The 18199-nt window shown below is 39.9% G+C and overlaps 1 protein-coding gene across 1 annotated transcript in view; it reads right to left on the bottom strand.

The window, feature by feature from the left end:
- Window positions 1-2744: 2744 nt before the first annotated feature.
- Atg1 (serine/threonine-protein kinase unc-51-like protein Atg1) overlaps window positions 2745-18199 on the bottom strand; it is a 110366-nt gene continuing 94911 nt past the window's right edge. Inside the window, exons 5-13 of the mRNA XM_073987122.1 lie at window positions 13630-13703; window positions 13398-13558; window positions 12971-13107; window positions 12708-12902; window positions 11715-11886; window positions 10531-11639; window positions 10337-10473; window positions 10129-10264; window positions 2745-2958 (exon numbers count right to left, since the gene is read on the bottom strand). Coding sequence (XP_073843223.1) covers window positions 2882-2958; window positions 10129-10264; window positions 10337-10473; window positions 10531-11639; window positions 11715-11886; window positions 12708-12902; window positions 12971-13107; window positions 13398-13558; window positions 13630-13703 — 2198 coding nt within the window. The 3' untranslated portion in view covers window positions 2745-2881. The remainder of the gene's footprint in view (window positions 2959-10128; window positions 10265-10336; window positions 10474-10530; window positions 11640-11714; window positions 11887-12707; window positions 12903-12970; window positions 13108-13397; window positions 13559-13629; window positions 13704-18199) is intronic.

The raw sequence follows: 18199 nt of genomic DNA, 5'->3' as shown, positions 1-18199 counted from the left end.
AACCAAGGTGCAACGTGTCAAGGGCCAATTCTATCAAAAAACAACAACTTCACTCTTAAATTTGAACAACTCAGAAATTAGGGTATTGACGGGAGTCATTACCGGTCATTGCAACATCCGGGCTTTTATCGGCAAATGGCAGGATGATGGCGTGGACTATTGCAGGCTCTGTGAAGATGAGGAGGAAACGGAGACTATTGAGCATATTTTATGTCGTTGCCCGATGTTAACTCGAAAGCGACATAGATTAACAGGAGTATGCTTTCCTCCAAGCTTAACCTGGAAACATGGAACCAACAATCATAAACAACATCATCAAAAATTTCAATCGGCTGGGACGGCGCGACCCATAAGCGTAACTACTTCTCTGACAGTTTTCTACCATCACCAAATAAACCACCCTCTTTTCTTTATTACATCTTCATTTTTAATAATCCATTTATTACTTTCCCAACCCTACCCTCTTTTCTTTACTTTTCTCTTCTTTTGTCTTTTCAGGTAATTCTGAACCTCTTTTTTCTGATTTATGGATGATCACAATGGACCGAAAGGTCTCCGAGTGGCGTAGTCAATATATATATTGATTACACATCCCCAAACCTAACCTAACCTAGGGTTCCCAGTGGTCGAAAGATCTTCTCATTTTTTGAGTTACCGATAAAATTAAAATGCTTATGTATTATTCCAGCTGTTTGGATATGATATGTCAAACCACTTTGTAGTAAAGTTATTATTGTTGTAATTACCCCAACAACAGACAAATTTGGACTATTCAATACGCCTTGGTGCCCCGATCATTTGTCTCCCCTTCAAAAAAAAAAAAACCAAATATGTCCAATGTTTTATATATATGACAAATTCTTTTCATCATATATAAGCTTTATCAAAGTACCGTTGACATCAAGGATATAGCAAGGAAATACATCTCGACATTATTTTGGAGGGGCCGAGTAGACATAATTTTAATTTTTGTGAAAAATATACAAAAAACGTATAAAAATGGTCATGATCATTATCAAGCCTTGCGCATATCTGGGTTATTTTTGTGGCTTATAAGGTTTGAGGTTTTGAGATAATAGAAAGATATCAAAAATGCCCTGGCTTTTTATTTACCAAAACCTCAAATTGCCCCAATGCTAAAAAACCACCAAAAACAAAATTAGTCAACTTTTTGATCAATAAACAGATGGTCTGTTCCAGAACTGCAAGAATCTACTAATTTTTACTATTTTCTTCGATAACATAAAGGGAAAATTCTTATAGTAGTAAAAATTAGTAGATTCTTACAGGTTCTGGAACAGAGCATTTGATTCTTTCAATTTTTTGTTGTTATAATATTTTTGATTTATTTTGATTTTTACCAAAACCTCAAATGGCTTCAAAACTAAAAACACATCAAAAAAATTTAAACCCATTGTGGCAATAAACACAGATTTGTTTTGTGTTCATTTTTTGTAATAATATTTATGCTTTATTTTTATTTTCAATATTTTATTTTAATAATTTTTCCAAAACCTCAAATCACCTCAAAAATCCATCCAAAACAAAATAAACCCATTTTGACCAATAAACAGAGATTTGTTTTTCTATTTTCTTTTGTAATAATATTTATGATTTATTTTTATTTTTAATATTTTATCTCATTCATTCTTTTTATGTTATCAGTTGTTGTTTTTCTATATATGTATGTATATAATAATAGTATGTACTAAGAGCTTTATAAAGTACGAAATTCTCTTCATATTTTATTCATTCATTTAATTAATAAAAAACACAAAACAAAAATGAAAATAAACTAAGTTTAAATATTGCAACATAAAGTTTAAATTATTTAAATTTTTTTGGAGAAATACAAATATTTCACTTAATAACAAAAAGGGAGTTAGCAAATAGATAAAGGGGAAGAAAGTGGGGATAATATAAAAACACATATATGTAAATAAAAAATAAAAGAAATAAAACAAAAGATGATTTTCCAAGACATATTATGAAGTTTTTCTTTGCTTCATCTAAATCCAAGATTTCAAATTATTTTTTGTTATTCATTGGGGGTGGTTCTTTGCAGAGTGAGTGTGCATTTCTGTTTTGTTTTAAATTTTCAACTTTTTAAGATTTTAAAGTTGTCGTTTTCTTTGTTGTTGTTATTATTAATGATTATTAAATAATGAAAGACTTACTACATTATAAATCTCATTTTTTTCTTTTCTTTTGATACTTAATAATTAAATACATATCCATGTTCGGGGGGAGAAAAAATTAAGAGAAATTTTGCCAATTCTTGGTTCGTAGAAGACATTTTTTGATATTCTAAACCTCACCTTTTGTTTCATGCCTTAGCAGCATTTGCATTTAATTTTTAGGGAAATTTATAAAAAATACTTGAGAAATTCTTTAAATATTAGTTTTGTATTGAAATCTAAATATATTTACATACTGTTCCCCACACGCACGTGTGTGTGTCCAGTTTTTTTTCACTTTTCTTGTCTCTAATTCCTAACTTTGTATTAGAAACAATTAGCCAAAAACACATTATAATAATAATAATTTATATATATATAAAAAATTAAAATGTTCTACTAATAAAATTACACATAAAGTTAATGTTATGTTTATGTAGCTTTTGATGATGAAATAATGCCAAAAAGAAACGTGACATTACAGAAATTATTCCTTTGCGTTTTTACTTCCTTCATTTTCTAATTTCAGTTTAGTTTCTTCTTGTTCTTGTTAAGAGTGTTTGGAGCTTTTTCCTTTGCTATTTGTGGGAAGGATGTGGGGCTTTTTTGTTCTCTTAAACATAATCAAATTTTGATGCATTTGGATTAAATTTGTGTCTCTTGTGTTACGTTTTCCGTTTGCTTAAAAAACTCGTAAATTCCATTTACGAATTTTCATCGGTTACATAAATATAGCCCTGTTGTTGTAGAATATTTAAACGCTTTTCCACAGCATCACGATCTGGAATATAGAAAAAAGATGTGGAAAAAATCAATTAGTTACTTTTAAAGGTTAGGTTCACATTAAATAATTAAAAAAATAGGTGGCTTTGACCACTGGAAACTCCAAATTCCAAATTAAGGGTGCTTCTATAGACCCTTTCTGAAAGAAAGGATGCTGCTATAGACCCTTTTTAGAAGAAAGAGTGCTTCTATACAACCTTTCTGAAAGAATGGGTGCTTCTAAAGACCATTTGTCAAAGAAAGGGTGCTTCTAAAGATCCTTTCTCAAAGAAGGGGTGCTTCTAAAGAGCCTTTCTCAAAGAAGGGGTGCTTCTAAAGACCCTTTCTCAAAGAAGGGGTGCTTCTAAAGACCCTTTTTCAAAGAAGGGGTGCTCCTAAAGACCCCTTCTCAAAGAAATGGGTGCTCCTAAAGACCCCTTCTCAAAGAAATGGGTGCTTCTAAAGACCCTTCCTGAAAGAATGGGTGCTTCTATAGACCCTTCCAGAAAGAATGGATGTTTCTATAGACCAATCCAGAAAGAATGGGTGCTTCTATAGACCCTTCCAGAAAGAATGGGTGATTCTTTTATACATATCCAGAAAGAAATTGTGCTTCTAAAGACCCTTTCTCAAAGAAAGGGTGCTTCTAAAGACCCTTTCTCAAAGAAAGGGTGCTTCTAAAGACCCTTTCTCAAAGAAAGGGTGCTTCTAAAGACCCTTTGTCAAAGAAAGGGTGCTTCTAAACACCCTTTGTCAAAGAAAGGGTGCTTCTAAAGACCCTTTGTCAAAGAAAGGGTGCTTCTAAAGACCCTTTGTCAAAGAAAGGGTGCTTCTAAAGACCCTTTGTCAAAGAAAGGGTGCTTCTAAAGACCCTTTGTCAAAGAAAGGGTGCTTCTAAAGACCCTTTGTCAAAGAAAGGGTGCTTCTAAAGACCCTTTCTCAAAGAAAGGGTGCTTCTAAAGACCCTTTCTCAAAGAAAGGGTGCTTCTAAACACCCTTTGTCAAAGAAAGGGTGCTTCTAAACACCCTTTGTCAAAGAAAGGGTGCTTCTAAAGACCCTTTGTCAAAGAAAGGGTGCTTCTAAAGACCCTTTGTCAAAGAAAGGGTGCTTCTAAAGACCCTTTGTCAAAGAAAGGGTGCTTCTAAAGACCCTTTCTCAAAGAAAGGGTGCTTCTAAAGACCCTTTCTCAAAGAAAGGGTGCTTCTAAAGACCCTTTCTCAAAGAAAGGGTGCTTCTAAAGACCCTTTGTCAAAGAAAGGGTGCTTCTAAACACCCTTTGTCAAAGAAAGGGTGCTTCTAAAGACCCTTTGTCAAAGAAAGGGTGCTTCTAAAGACCCTTTGTCAAAGAAAGGGTGCTTCTAAAGACCCTTTGTCAAAGAAAGGGTGCTTCTAAAGACCCTTTGTCAAAGAAAGGGTGCTTCTAAAGACCCTTTCTCAAAGAAAGGGTGCTTCTAAAGACCCTTTCTCAAAGAAAGGGTGCTTCTAAACACCCTTTGTCAAAGAAAGGGTGCTTCTAAAGACCCTTTGTCAAAGAAAGGGTGCTTCTAAAGACCCTTTGTCAAAGAAAGGGTGCTTCTAAAGACCCTTTGTCAAAGAAAGGGTGCTTCTAAAGACCCTTTGTCAAAGAAAGGGTGCTTCTAAAGACCCTTTCTCAAAGAAAGGGTGCTTCTAAAGACCTCAAAGAAAGGGTGCTTCTAAAGACCCTTTCTCAAAGAAAGGGTGCTTCTAAAGACCCTTTGTCAAAGAAAGGGTGCTTCTAAACACCCTTTGTCAAAGAAAGGGTGCTTCTAAACACCCTTTGTCAAAGAAAGGGTGCTTCTAAAGACCCTTTGTCAAAGAAAGGGTGCTTCTAAAGACCCTTTGTCAAAGAAAGGGTGCTTCTAAAGACCCTTTGTCAAAGAAAGGGTGCTTCTAAAGACCCTTTGTCAAAGAAAGGGTGCTTCTAAAGACCCTTTCTCAAAGAAAGGGTGCTTCTAAACACCCTTTCTCAAAGAAAGGGTGCTTCTAAAAACCCTTTCTCAAAGAAAGGGTGCTTCTAAACACCCTTTGTCAAAGAAAGGGTGCTTCTAAAGACCCTTTCTCAAAGAAAGGGTGCTTCTAAAGACCCTTTCTCAAAGAAAGGGTGCTTCTAAAGACCCTTTGTCAAAGAAAGGGTGCTTCTAAACACCCTTTGTCAAAGAAAGGGTGCTTCTAAAGACCCTTTGTCAAAGAAAGGGTGCTTCTAAAGACCCTTTGTCAAAGAAAGGGTGCTTCTAAAGACCCTTTCTCAAAGAAAGGGTGCTTCTAAAGACCCTTTCTCAAAGAAAGGGTGCTTCTAAAGACCCTTTCTCAAAGAAAGGGTGCTTCTAAAGACCCTTTCTCAAAGAAAGGGTGCTTCTAAAGACCCTTTCTCAAAGAAAGGGTGCTTCTAAAGACCCTTTGTCAAAGAAAGGGTGCTTCTAAAGACCCTTTCTCAAAGAAAGGGTGCTTCTAAAGACCCTTTCTCAAAGAAAGGGTGCTTCTAAAGACCCTTTCTCAAAGAAAGGGTGCTTCTAAAGACCCTTTCTCAAAGAAAGGGTGCTTCTAAAGACCCTTTCTCAAAGAAAGGGTGCTTGTAAAGACCCTTTGTCAAAGAAAGGGTGCTTCTAAAGACCCTTTGTCAAAGAAAGGGTGCTTCTAAAGACCCTTTGTCAAAGAAAGGGTGCTTCTAAAGACCCTTTGTCAAAGAAAGGGTGCTTCTAAAGACCCTTTGTCAAAGAAAGGGTGCTTCTAAAGACCCTTTGCTTCTAAACACCCTTTGTCAGAGAAAGGGTGCTTCTAAAGACCCTTTGCTTCTAAACACCCTTTGTCAGAGAAAGGGTGCTTCTAAAGACCCTTTGCTTCTAAACACCCTTTGTCAGAGAAAGGGTGCTTCTAAAGACCCTTTGTCAGAGAAAGGGTGCTTCTAAAGACCCTTTGCTTCTAAACACCCTTTGTCAGAGAAAGGGTGCTTCTAAAGACCCTTTGCTTCTAAACACCCTTTGTCAGAGAAAGGGTGCTTCTAAAGACCCTTTGCTTCTAAACACCCTTTGTCAGAGAAAGGGTGCTTCTAAAGACCCTTTGCTTCTAAACACCCTTTGTCAGAGAAAGGGTGCTTCTAAAGACCCTTTGTCAAAGAAAGGGTGCTTCTAAAGACCCTTTGTCAAAGAAAGGGTGCTTCTAAAGATCCCTCCTGAAAGAATGGGTGCTTCCTGAAAGAATGAGTGCTTCTATAGGCCCTTCCTGAAAGAATGGATGCTTCTATAGACCCTTCCTGAAAGAATGGGTGCTTCCTGAAAGAATGAGTGCTTCTATAGGCCCTTCCTGAAAGAATGGATGCTTCTATAGACCCTTCCTGAAGGAATAGGTGCTTCTGTAGACCCTTTCTGAAAGAATGGATGCTTCTATAGACCCTTCCTGAAAGAATGGGTGCTTCTATAGATCCTTCCTAAAAGAATGGGTGCTTTATGAAATAATGAGTGCTTCTACAGATCCTTCCTGAAAGAATGGTACATATATAAACCCTTCCTGAAAGAATGGGTGCTTCTATAGATCCTTCCTGAAAGAATGGGTGCTTCTATAGATCTTTCCTGAAAGAATGGGTGCTTTCAGAAAGAATGAGTGCTTCTATAGGCCCTTCCTGAAAGAGTGATATTTCCGTAGACCTTTCCTGAAGGAATGAGTGCTTCTATAGACCCTTCCTAAAGAATGGTACTTCTATAGACCCTTCCTGAAAGAATGGGTGCTTCTATAGACCCTTCCTGAGAGAATGGATGCTTCTATAGACCGTTCCTGAAAGAATGGGTGCTTCTATAGATCCTTCGGGAAAGAATGGGTGCTTCTATAGACCCTTCCGGAAAGAATGGGTGCTTCTATTGACCCTTTTGGAAAGAATGGGTGCTTCTATAGACCCTTCCTGAGAGAATGGATGCTTCTAAAGACCCTTTCTCAAAGAAAGGGTGCTTCTAAAGACCCTTTCTCAAAGAAAGGGTGCTTCTAAAGACCCTTTCTCAAAGAAAGGGTGCTTCTAAAGACCCTTTCTCAAAGAAAGGGTGCTTCTAAAGACCCTTTGTCAAAGAAAGGGTGCTTCTAAAGACCCTTTGTCAAAGAAAGGGTGCTTCTAAAGACCCTTTGTCAAAGAAAGGGTGCTTCTAAAGACCCTTTGTCAAAGAAAGGGTGCTTCTAAAGACCCTTTGTCAAAGAAAGGGTGCTTCTAAAGACCCTTTGTCAAAGAAAGGGTGCTTCTAAAGACCCTTTGTCAAAGAAAAGGTGCTTCTAAAGACCCTTTGTCAAAGAAACGGTGCTTCTAAAGACCCTTTGTCAAAGAAAGGGTGCTTCTAAAGATCCTTTGTCAAAGAAAGGGTGCTTCTAAAGACCCTTTGTCAAAGAAAGGGTGCTTCTAAAGACCCTTTGTCAAAGAAAGGGTGCTTCTAAAGACCCTTTGTCAAAGAAAGGGTGCTTCTAAAGACCCCTTGTCAAAAAGAGAGGGTGCTTCTAAAGACCCTTTGTCAAAGAAAGGGTGCTTCTAAAGACCCTTTGTCAAAAAAGGGTGCTTCTAAAGACCCTTTGTCAAAGAAAGGGTGCTTCTAAAGACCCTTTGTCAAAGAAAGGGTGCTTCTAAAGACCCTTTGTCAAAGAAAGGGTGCTTCTAAAGACCCTTTGTCAAAGAAAGGGTGCTTCTAAAGACCCTTTGTCAAAGAAAGGGTGCTTCTAAAGACCCTTTGTCAAAGAAAGGGTGCTTCTAAAGACCCTTTGTCAAAGAAAGGGTGCTTCTAAAGACCCTTTGCTTCTAAACACCCTTTGTCAGAGAAAGGGTGCTTCTAAAGACCCTTTGCTTCTAAACACCCTTTGTCAGAGAAAGGGTGCTTCTAAAGACCCTTTGCTTCTAAACACCCTTTGTCAGAGAAAGGGTGCTTCTAAAGACCCTTTGCTTCTAAACACCCTTTGTCAGAGAAAGGGTGCTTCTAAAGACCCTTTGTCAAAGAAAGTGTGCTTCTAAAGACCCTTTGTCAAAGAAAGGGTGCTTCTAAAGATCCCTCCTGAAAGAATGGGTGCTTCCTGAAAGAATGAGTGCTTCTATAGGCCCTTCCTGAAAGAATGGATGCTTCTATAGACCCTTCCTGAAAGAATGGGTGCTTCCTGAAAGAATGAGTGCTTCTATAGGCCCTTCCTGAAAGAATGGATGCTTCTATAGACCCTTCCTGAAGGAATAGGTGCTTCTGTAGACCCTTTCTGAAAGAATGGATGCTTCTATAGACCCTTCCTGAAAGAATGGGTGCTTCTATAGATCCTTCCTAAAAGAATGGGTGCTTTATGAAATAATGAGTGCTTCTACAGATCCTTCCTGAAAGAATGGTACATATATAAACCCTTCCTGAAAGAATGGGTGCTTCTATAGATCCTTCCTGAAAGAATGGGTGCTTCTATAGATCTTTCCTGAAAGAATGGGTGCTTTCAGAAAGAATGAGTGCTTCTATAGGCCCTTCCTGAAAGAGTGATATTTCCGTAGACCTTTCCTGAAGGAATGAGTGCTTCTATAGACCCTTCCTAAAGAATGGTACTTCTATAGACCCTTCCTGAAAGAATGGGTGCTTCTATAGACCCTTCCTGAGAGAATGGATGCTTCTATAGACCGTTCCTGAAAGAATGGGTGCTTCTATAGATCCTTCGGGAAAGAATGGGTGCTTCTATAGACCCTTCCGGAAAGAATGGGTGCTTCTATTGACCCTTTTGGAAAGAATGGGTGCTTCTATAGACCCTTCGTGAAAGAATGGGTGTTTCTATAGACCCTTCCTGAGAGAATGGATGCTTCTATAGACCGTTCTTGAAAGAATGGGTGCTTCTATAGACCCTTCCTGAAAGAATGAGTGCTTCTATAGACCCTTCCTGAAAGAATGGGTGCTTCTATAGACCCTTCCTGAAAGAATGGGAGCTTCTATAGACTCTTCCTGAAAGAATGAGTGCTTCTATAGACCCTTCCTGAAAGAATGGGTGCTTCTATAGACCCTTCCTGAAAGAATAGGAGCTTCTATAGACTCTTCCTGAAAGAATGGGTGCTTCTATAGACCCTTCCTGAAAGAATGGGTGCTTCTATAGACCCTTCGTGAAAGAATGGGAGCTTCTAAAGACCCTTCCTGAAAGAATGGATGCTTCTATAGACCCTTCCTGAAAGAATGGGTGCCTCTATAGACCTTTCCTGAAAGAATGGATGCTTCTATAGACCCTTCCTGAAAGAATGAGTGCTTCTATAGACCCTTCCTGAAAGAATGGGTGCTTCTAAAGACCCTTCCTGAAAGAATGAGTGCTTCTATAGCCCCTTTCTGAATGAATGGGTGCTTCTATAGACCCTTCCCGAAAGAATGGTTGCTTCCTGAAAGAATTAGTGCTTCTATAGGCCCTTCCTGAAAGAATGCGTGCTTCTAAAGACCCTTCCTGAAAGAATGGATTCTTCTATAGGCCCTTCCTGAAAGAATGGATGCTTCTATAGACCCTTCCTGAAAGAATGGGTGCTTCTATAGACCCTTCCAGAAAGAATGGGTGCTTCTATAGACCTTTCCTGAAGGAATGGGTGCTTCTATAGACCCTTCCTAAAAGAATGGGAGCTTCTATAGACCCTTCCAGAAAAAATGGGAGCTTCTATAGACCCCTAGCTGAATAGAGTTTTCCATAGGTAAACTTCTATTCATCCTGGCTGAATAGAGGTTTTCATAGGTAAACTTCTATTCAGCTTGGCTGAATAGATGTTTCCATAGGCTGAATAGAGGTTTCCATAGGTAAACTTCTATTCAGCCTGGCTGAATAGAGGTTTCCATAGGTAAACTTCTATTCAGCCTGGCTGAATAGAGGTTTCCATAGGTAAACTTCTATTCAGCCTGGCTGAATAGAGGTTTCCATAGGTAAACTTCTATTCAGCCTGGCTGAATAGAGGTTTCCATAGGTAAACTTCTATTCAGCCTGGCTGAATAGAGGTTTCCATAGGTAAACTTCTATTCAGCCTGGCTGAATAGAGGTTTTCATATCTAAACTTCTTTTCGGCCTGGCTGAATAGAGGTTTTCATAGATATAAGTCTATACAACTTGGTTGAAAAGAGGTTTCCATAGGTAAACTTCTATTCGGCCTGACTGAGCATCTTCCTTTTAAGGAAAGGGTTATCTAGTAGTGTCCAAAATATTGTGCGGCGTGGTACTTACATTTATTTAAAAGCATTTTATCTTGTGGATGATTACATTTCTGTACCAAAGAATGTAATAGAATATGAGCGGTATTGTAGCGTTCAAAGCAATTTTTGGTATTACTCAGCAGCTCATCTAAGGCCGCCGCTTGACACTGCAAAAAACAAAGAGAAATAAATAATTATAAAAACTGGCAAATAGCTTACAAATATATTATATAGCTTACCATATCTAAAGCATAATCGTATAAAATCTTATCGGCGGTGATGTTAAATGCATTGGCTTTTTGCAGAAGACCAGTGCCATTTAATTTTTTCGATTCAAATAAAATGCTGCGATATTTGGAGTTCATGGTGAGAAGAGCTGTAAGAAAAAAATATTTATTTATTCGGCTCCAGTCAAAATTTTTCCTAAACTTACCATTCTTAACATTCGATGAAGGTTTCAAATTGCCACTTCTCAACTGCTGTGAGGCCAAATTGAGACCCGATGACAGCAGCTGCAAAGCTCTCACCAGCAATACCAAACGTTCCGCCCTCTTACAGTGTTCTGGGGCATGCGGTGGGATTTGTGTTTGATCATTGGAGGCGGCAGCCATCAATGCCGACAGCGGGGCGCAACGCGAATCAGCCACTTCTTGTATGCAATCGGTTAGGGCCAAAACAAAATTCAATTTCGACAGAGTTTCATTGTGTTCACGATCCATTAGAGTTTCCTCTGACAGTTCGGGAGCATGGAATGCATGCAAATGATGGTGGACATCAGATGAATTGCCCCCCACACCGCCAGCGGCATTTGTATCTAAGAGACTTTGTAAACCCCCAGTCGCCCCCAATTCGGGTAAGGTGAATGCTCGTGGTCCCAACATGGGATGTTGATTGTTATTCTCCGAAGAGGAGCCATTACCGGAACCCAGGGAACCAACCGAACCGGGTGCCACCATCAAGGTGGGACTTCCCAATGTGGGTAGTTTTGTTAATGCGGACGGAAGAACGGGTGAACTATGTCCGGAGCGTCTAAGAGGCGATTGGGTTTGACCACCGGGGCTAACTTGCCATGTGCAGGGTGCCGATGGTGGTGGGGTTTCCGATAGCGAACCACCCGAAGTGGAACGGTGACGTCCCTGGGGTGGTGTGCCAATGGCAAATTGCACCGCCGGTGGTGATATTGAGTTAATATCACTGCTGACACTATTCTTGCGATGATCTGGTCTTTGTTTTACACTAATGGGCTGAGAACGTGGTATGGGTTGGGCTGCCGTTGCCGGTGCGGTTGTGGATAGTTTTGGTGATGATATTTGATCGCTATCGGCCCTGTAGCGTACATGATTCTTGTCTATGGGTGAGGTGCCGGGGGCTGTATTTGCTGCTGCCGCCACATTGTTGGTGTTATTCGAGGAGTAACGACGTACCGGGGCTGGTACTGGTTTGGGTTCGGAAATTGGTAAAGTGCTAGGTCTTGGAGGACTGGATTGATTTTGACCAGCTGCAGCATTTTTATCTGCAGTCGTCTGTTGTTTATTGGAATGCCTGGAAAGGGAGAGAGAGAGTGAGAGAGATTAGATCTTCTGTTACGTGTGTGTATGTGGAAATTGTGCCACTTACTTCTTTTCATAGTCTATAACATTTTGATCTTCTGGAAGATTTTTGGGTACTAAAACGAAATCATCCGAATCCTCGTGGGATCCCGATGAATCTTCGGTGTTGTTTTCACTTTCACATAAAATGCCGACATTGGTAATGGTGGCACATATGGCGGGATTTTCAACGACAGAGACTGGAAAAGAAGGAGAAAAGGAGAATTTTAAAAATTGAGGTCGGATATATTTTGTAGGAGTAATTTTTCTGTAAAGGGTATCTATCAGATTTTTCTTCTTTGAAGGCCTGTATGAGGTCTTCTTTCTATAGAAGAATTGTATGAGGTATTCTATCTATAGAAGGCCTGAATGAGGTCGTCCATTTATAGAAGGTCTGAATGAGGTCTTTCTTTTATAGAAGATCTATATAATGTATTCTATCTTTAGAAGTCCTATATGAGGTCTTCTATCTTTAGAAGGCCTGAATCAGGTTTTCCTTCTATTGGAGAACTGTATGTTGTCTTCTATCTTCAGAAGGCCTGAATGAGGTCTTCTTTCTATTGGAGAACTGTATGAGGTCCTCTATCTTTAGAAGGCCTGAATGAGGTCTTCTTTCTATTGGAGAACTGTATGAGGTCTTCTATCTTTAGAAGGTCTGAATGAGGTCTTCCTTCTATTGGAGAACTGTATGAGGTCCTCTATTCTTAGAAGACCTGAATGAAGTCTTCTATCTATAGAAGGACTGAATGAGGCCTTCCTTCTATTGGAGAACTGTATGAGGTCTTCTATCTTTGGAAGGCCTGAATGAGGTCTTCCTTCTATTAGAGAGGTCTTGTATCTTAAGAAGTCCTGAATGAGGTCTTCTTTCTATTGGAGAACTGTATAAGGTCTTCTATCTTTAGAAGGCCTGAATGAGGTCTTCCTTCTATTGGAGAACTGTATGATATCCTCTATTCTTAGAAGACCTGACTGACATCTTCTATCTATAGAAGGACTGAATTAGGTCCTTATTAAAACCTACCTGCATTTTCATCTTGCAAATCATCATCGGCATCGGAACGTTGATGCTGCAGCTGGTGCTGTTGCTTTTGCTGCTGTAACTGTTGTTGTAAATGTTGCTGTTGCTGCTGTTGTTGTTGTTCAAGTTGTTGCTGTAGTGGACTTTTCGCTTTGGTAGGTGGTGTGGTACCCATAGCCAATGAAGCTGGTATATCCGCTAAAATTTCCGAACAAAAATCATTACATTTAACGGAATTTTGCGAAGAAAAAATTCTTTCCACTTACCTGGTGATGTGGCCGCTTTTTTACCCTGCAAGAAACGATGATTGAAGAAACTTTCAAAAGAAATTCTGTCCTTGGCATTGCGCCGCAACAGGCACAATAACAGATCACGTAATTCGGTTGACACTCCGTTGGGTATTCTAGATCAAGGAGAACAAACATAACAGAAGGAGAAGAAAAAGAGGAAGAAAAACGATAACAAAAAAACAAGACGTAAATGCAAAATTCAAGCAAATAAACAACAACAAACTATCAAACACACGAAAAATAATGAATGAATGAAAAATGTTCGCATTATAAATCATTATTTTTAGTAGCGCAACTATTTCGTTGCTTTGAATGACGTTCAGACATTCATTTATGCTTGTGATTGAGTATAAACATATGTTCACCTAAGGAAGGTGGAAGAGAAGGTGCTCTCTAGACTTACTTTGGTGCCAAATTAGCATTTTGTTCGTAATAGAATTTCAATTCATTTGGTGTCTGTGCATAGAATGGTGCCTTGCCCGTTAGGCATTGATAAACAATGGTACCCAATGACCACAAATCGGCTTTAGCGTCATATTGCAAAGACATTATCACCTCGGGAGCCTATGGGAGGAACAAGAAGGACAAGCATTAGAAAAAAAAATATTTACTAAAATTGGGGAAAAACAACTTACCATATACATGGGAGAGCCACACAAGGTGGCTGCCATAACGCCTTCATTAAGGAAACGAGCAAAACCAAAATCGGCTGCAATGAGAGGGAAAGAGAATAAGATTAGTGTGGAGAAAATCTTCTTATTTACACTGTGCAACAACTAGAATTGTGTATGAAAACCTAGTCGTCTTCAATGAGAAGATCTTCAAGAGAAATCCCTTGTATGAGATGACCCATTGGACTTCTATGTAAAGACCAAATTATCTTGTTTCAAAAGATCAACTGAAGTTTAGCGAGGACACAAAATGATCTTCTTAGAGAATAAACTCTAGCAATCTATGCGAAGACCAACAGAACTTCTACGAGAATACCAACTACCGTTCTATGAATACTTATTGAAGCCCTATGAGAAAAACTTCTGGTCTTCTTGGAAACGACCTACTGCTCTTCCATAAGATTACCTACTAATTTTCGAGGAGAAGATAAACTAATCTACGAGAAGGTCGACGGACCTTTTATGAGAAGATTCACAGATCTTCTATGAGATGGTTGACTGATCTTCTATGAGAATATCTACTGATATTCTATGAAAAGATCTACTCTGCTTCGATTAACCATCTCGTTAAAGGATGAACTGATCTTCTGAGAGAAGATCTACGTGCATTCTATGAGAAGATCTACTGATTCTCTATGAGAAAATCTACCGATCTTTTATAAGAAAATCTACTGATCTTCCATGAGAAGATCTACTGATTGTCTATAAGAAAATCTACCGATCTTTTATAAGAAAATCTACTGATCTTCTATGAGAAGATCTACTGATCTTCTATGAGAAGATCTACTGATCTTCTACGAGAAGATCTACTGATCTTCTACGAGAAGATCTACTGTTCTTCTATGAGAAGATTGACAGATCTTCAAGGAGAAAATCGGCTGATCTTCTATGAGAAAATCTACAGATCTTCTATGGCAAGATCTACTGATCTTCCATGGGAAGATATACTGATCTTTCATGAGAAGGACGTCTGATACTCTATGAGAAGATCAACTGATCATCTATCAGAAGATTTACCGATCTAATAAAAGTGGAACAACTTATCTTCTATCAGAAGATCTTCTGAAGGTCCACAGATCTTCTATGAGAAGATTCACAGATATTTTATGAGAAGATATACGTATCTTTTGTGAGAAGATCTACGCATCTTCTGTGTGAAGATCTACGCACATTCTATTAGAAGATCAACTGATCCTCTATGAACAAATCTACTGATCTTCTATGAGATCTACAGATGATCTTCAAGGAGAAAATCAACTGATCTTCTATGGGAAAATCTACAGATCTTCTTTGGCAAGATCTACTAATCTTCCATAAGAAGGATGTCAGATCTTCTATGGCAAGATCTACTGATCTTCCATGGGAAGATATACTGATCTTCCATGAGAAGGACGTCTGATACTCTATGAGAAGATTAGCTGATCTTCTATGAGAAGATTGACTGATATTCAAGGAGAAAATCAACTGATTTTCTATGGGAAGATCTACAGTTCTTCTTTGGCAAGATCTACTAATCTTCCATGAGAAGGATGTCAGATCTTCTATGAGAAGATCAATTGATCTTCTATAAGAAGCTCAACTGGTCTCAACCGGTCTTCTATGAGAAGATCTACCGATCCAATATAAGTAGAACAACTGATCCTCTATGAGAAGACCTACTATGGGCTCTGTCTATAGAAGACCTCAAAGGGACTTTTGTATTTGGAAGATTTTCTTCAGCCGGTAGAAGACCTCAAAAGCTATTCTGTCTATAGAAGGGTCTTCTGTCTATATTAGAAGAGCTTAAGGCCTGGGTACATAAGCTGCCTCGCCTTTTGCTTGCTTTTGATAAAAGAATAGACAATAAAAGGGCAGGCCTTCAGGGGGTCTTCTGTCTACATAAGAAGACCGCAAAAGGTCTTTTATCTATATTGGAATACCTCAAGAGGTCTTCTGTCTAAATAAGAAGAACTTAACAGATCGTCTGTCTGTATGAGAAGACCTGAAGGGTCCTCTGTCTATATTAGAAGACCTCAAGAGGTATACTGTCTATTTTAGATTAACTCAAGAGGATTTCTGCCTATATAGAATATGTCAAGAGGTATTCTGTCTGTAGGAGAACTCAAGAGGTCTTCGGTCTATATTAGAAGATCTCGAGATCTTACTTTCAGACCCTTTCTGAACAGTAGGATGCTTCTATAGAGCCTTCCTGAACAAAGGGGAGTTTCTTAGACCCTTCCTGAACAAAGGGGTGCTTCTTTAGACCCATTCAGGAAGAAAGGGTACCCACAGACCCTTCCTGAAAAAAGTGGTGCTTCTTTAGACCCATTCAGAACGAAAGGGTACCTTAACATACCCTTCCTGAGCAAAGGGGTGCCTTTACAGACCCTTCCTGAACAAAGGGGTGCCTTTACAGACCCTTCCTGAACAAAGGGGTGCTTCTTTAGACCCATCCAGAACGAAAGGGTGCCTTCACAGGCCCTTCCTGGACGAAAGGGTGCCTTCACAGACCCTTCCTGAAGAAAGAGGTGACTTTATAGACCCTTCCTGAACACAGGGGTACCTTTACAGACCCTTCCTGAAGAACGAGGTGCCTTTATAGACCCATCCTGAACAAATAGATGCCTTTACAGACCCTTCTGAAGAGTGTGCTTCTATAGACCCTTCCTGAACAAAGTGGCGATTCTTTATACCCATTCAGAACGAAGGGGTACCTTTACAGACCCTTCCTGAACAAAGGGGTGCCTTTACAGACCCTTCTTGAACAAAGGGGTGCCTTTACAGACCCTTCCTGAACAAAGGGTGCCTTCACAGACCCTTCGTGGACGAAGGGTGCTTCTATACATCCTTTCTGAACAAAGGGGTGCCTTTACACCCGTTCAGGACGAAAGGGTACCTTTACAGAACCTTCCTGAACAAAGGGGTGCCTTTACACCTGTTCAGGACGAAAGGGTACCTTTACAGAACCTTCCTGAACAAAGGGGTGCCTTTACACCTGTTCAGGACGAAAGGGTACCTTTACAGACCCTTCCTGAAAAAAGGGGTGCCTTTACAGAACCTTCCTGAACAAAGGGGTGCTTCTTTAGACCCATTCAGAACGAAAGGGTACCTTTACAGACCCATTCAGAACGAAAGGGTACCTTTACAGACCCATTCAGAACGAAAGGGTACCTTTACAAACCCTTCCTGAACAAAGGGGTGCTTCTTTAGACCCATTCAGAACAAAAGGGTACCTTTACAGACCCTTCCTGAACAAAGGGGTGCCTTTACAGACCCTTCCTGAACAAAGGGGTGGCTTTACAGAACCTTCCTGAACAAAGGGGTGCTTCTTTAGACCCATTCAGGACGAAAGGGTACCTTTACAGACCCTTCCTGAAAAAAAGGGGTGCCTTTACAGAACCTTCCTGAACAAAGGGGTGCTTCTTCAGACCCATTCAGAACGAACAAAGGAGTGTTTCTTTAGTCCCATTCAGGACGAAAGGGTACCTTTACAGACCCTTCCTGAACAAAGGGGTGCCTTTACAGACCCTTCTTGAACAAAGGGGTGCCTTTACAGACCCTTCCTGAACAAAGGGTGCCTTCACAGACCCTTCGTGGACGAAGGGTGCTTCTATACATCCTTTCTGAACGAAAGGGTGTTTGTACAGATTCTTCCTGAACAAAGGGGTGCCTTTACACCAGTTCCGGACGAAAGGGTACCTTTACAGACCCTTCCTGAACAAAGGGGTGCCTTTACAGAACCTTCCTGAACAAAGGGGTGCTTCTTTAGACCCATTCAGAACGAAAGGGTACCTTTACAGACTCATTCAGAACGAAAGGGTACCTTTACAGACCCTTCCTGAACAAAGGGGTGCATCTTTAGACCCATTCAGAACAAAAGGGTACCTTTACAGACCCTTCCTGAACAAAGGGGTGCCTTTACAGACCCTTCCTGAACAAAGGGGTGATTTTACAGAACCTTCCTGAAAAAAGGAGTGCTTCTTCAGACCCATTCCGAACGAACAAAGGAGTGCTTCTTTAGACCCATTCAGGACGAAAGGGTACCTTTACAGACCCTTCCTGAAAAAGGGGTGCCTTTACAGAACCTTCCTGAACAAAGGGGGTGCTTCTTCAGACCCATTCAGAACGAACAAAGGAGTGTTCTTTAGACCCATTCAGGACGAAAGGGGTACCTTTACAGACCCTTCCTGAAAAAAGGGGTGCCTTTACAGAACCTTCCTGAACAAAGGGGTGCTTCTTTAGACCCATTCAGGACGAAAGGGTACCTTTACAGACCCTTCCTGAAAAAAGTGGTGCCTTTACAGAACCTTCCTGAACAAAGGGGTGCTTCTTCAGACCCATTCAGAACGAAAGGGTGCCTTCACAGACCCTTCCTGGACGAAAGGGTGCTTCTATAGATCCTTTCTGAACGAAAGGGTGTTCTGCAGATCCTTTCTGAACGAAAGGGTGTTCTACAGATCCTTTCTGAACGAAAGGATGTTTCCATAGACCCTTTCCGAACGAAAGGATGCTTCTATAGACCCTTTCTGAACTTTTATAGACCCTTTCTAAACGA

This window comes from Musca autumnalis, unplaced genomic scaffold, assembly GCF_047663935.1.
Source record: "Musca autumnalis isolate F117 unplaced genomic scaffold, ASM4766393v1 scaffold_4, whole genome shotgun sequence".
NCBI classification, from domain to species: domain Eukaryota; kingdom Metazoa; phylum Arthropoda; class Insecta; order Diptera; family Muscidae; genus Musca; species Musca autumnalis.
The sequence above is the reverse complement of the archived record's forward strand: the minus strand, read 5'-3'. Positions and strand labels throughout refer to the sequence as shown.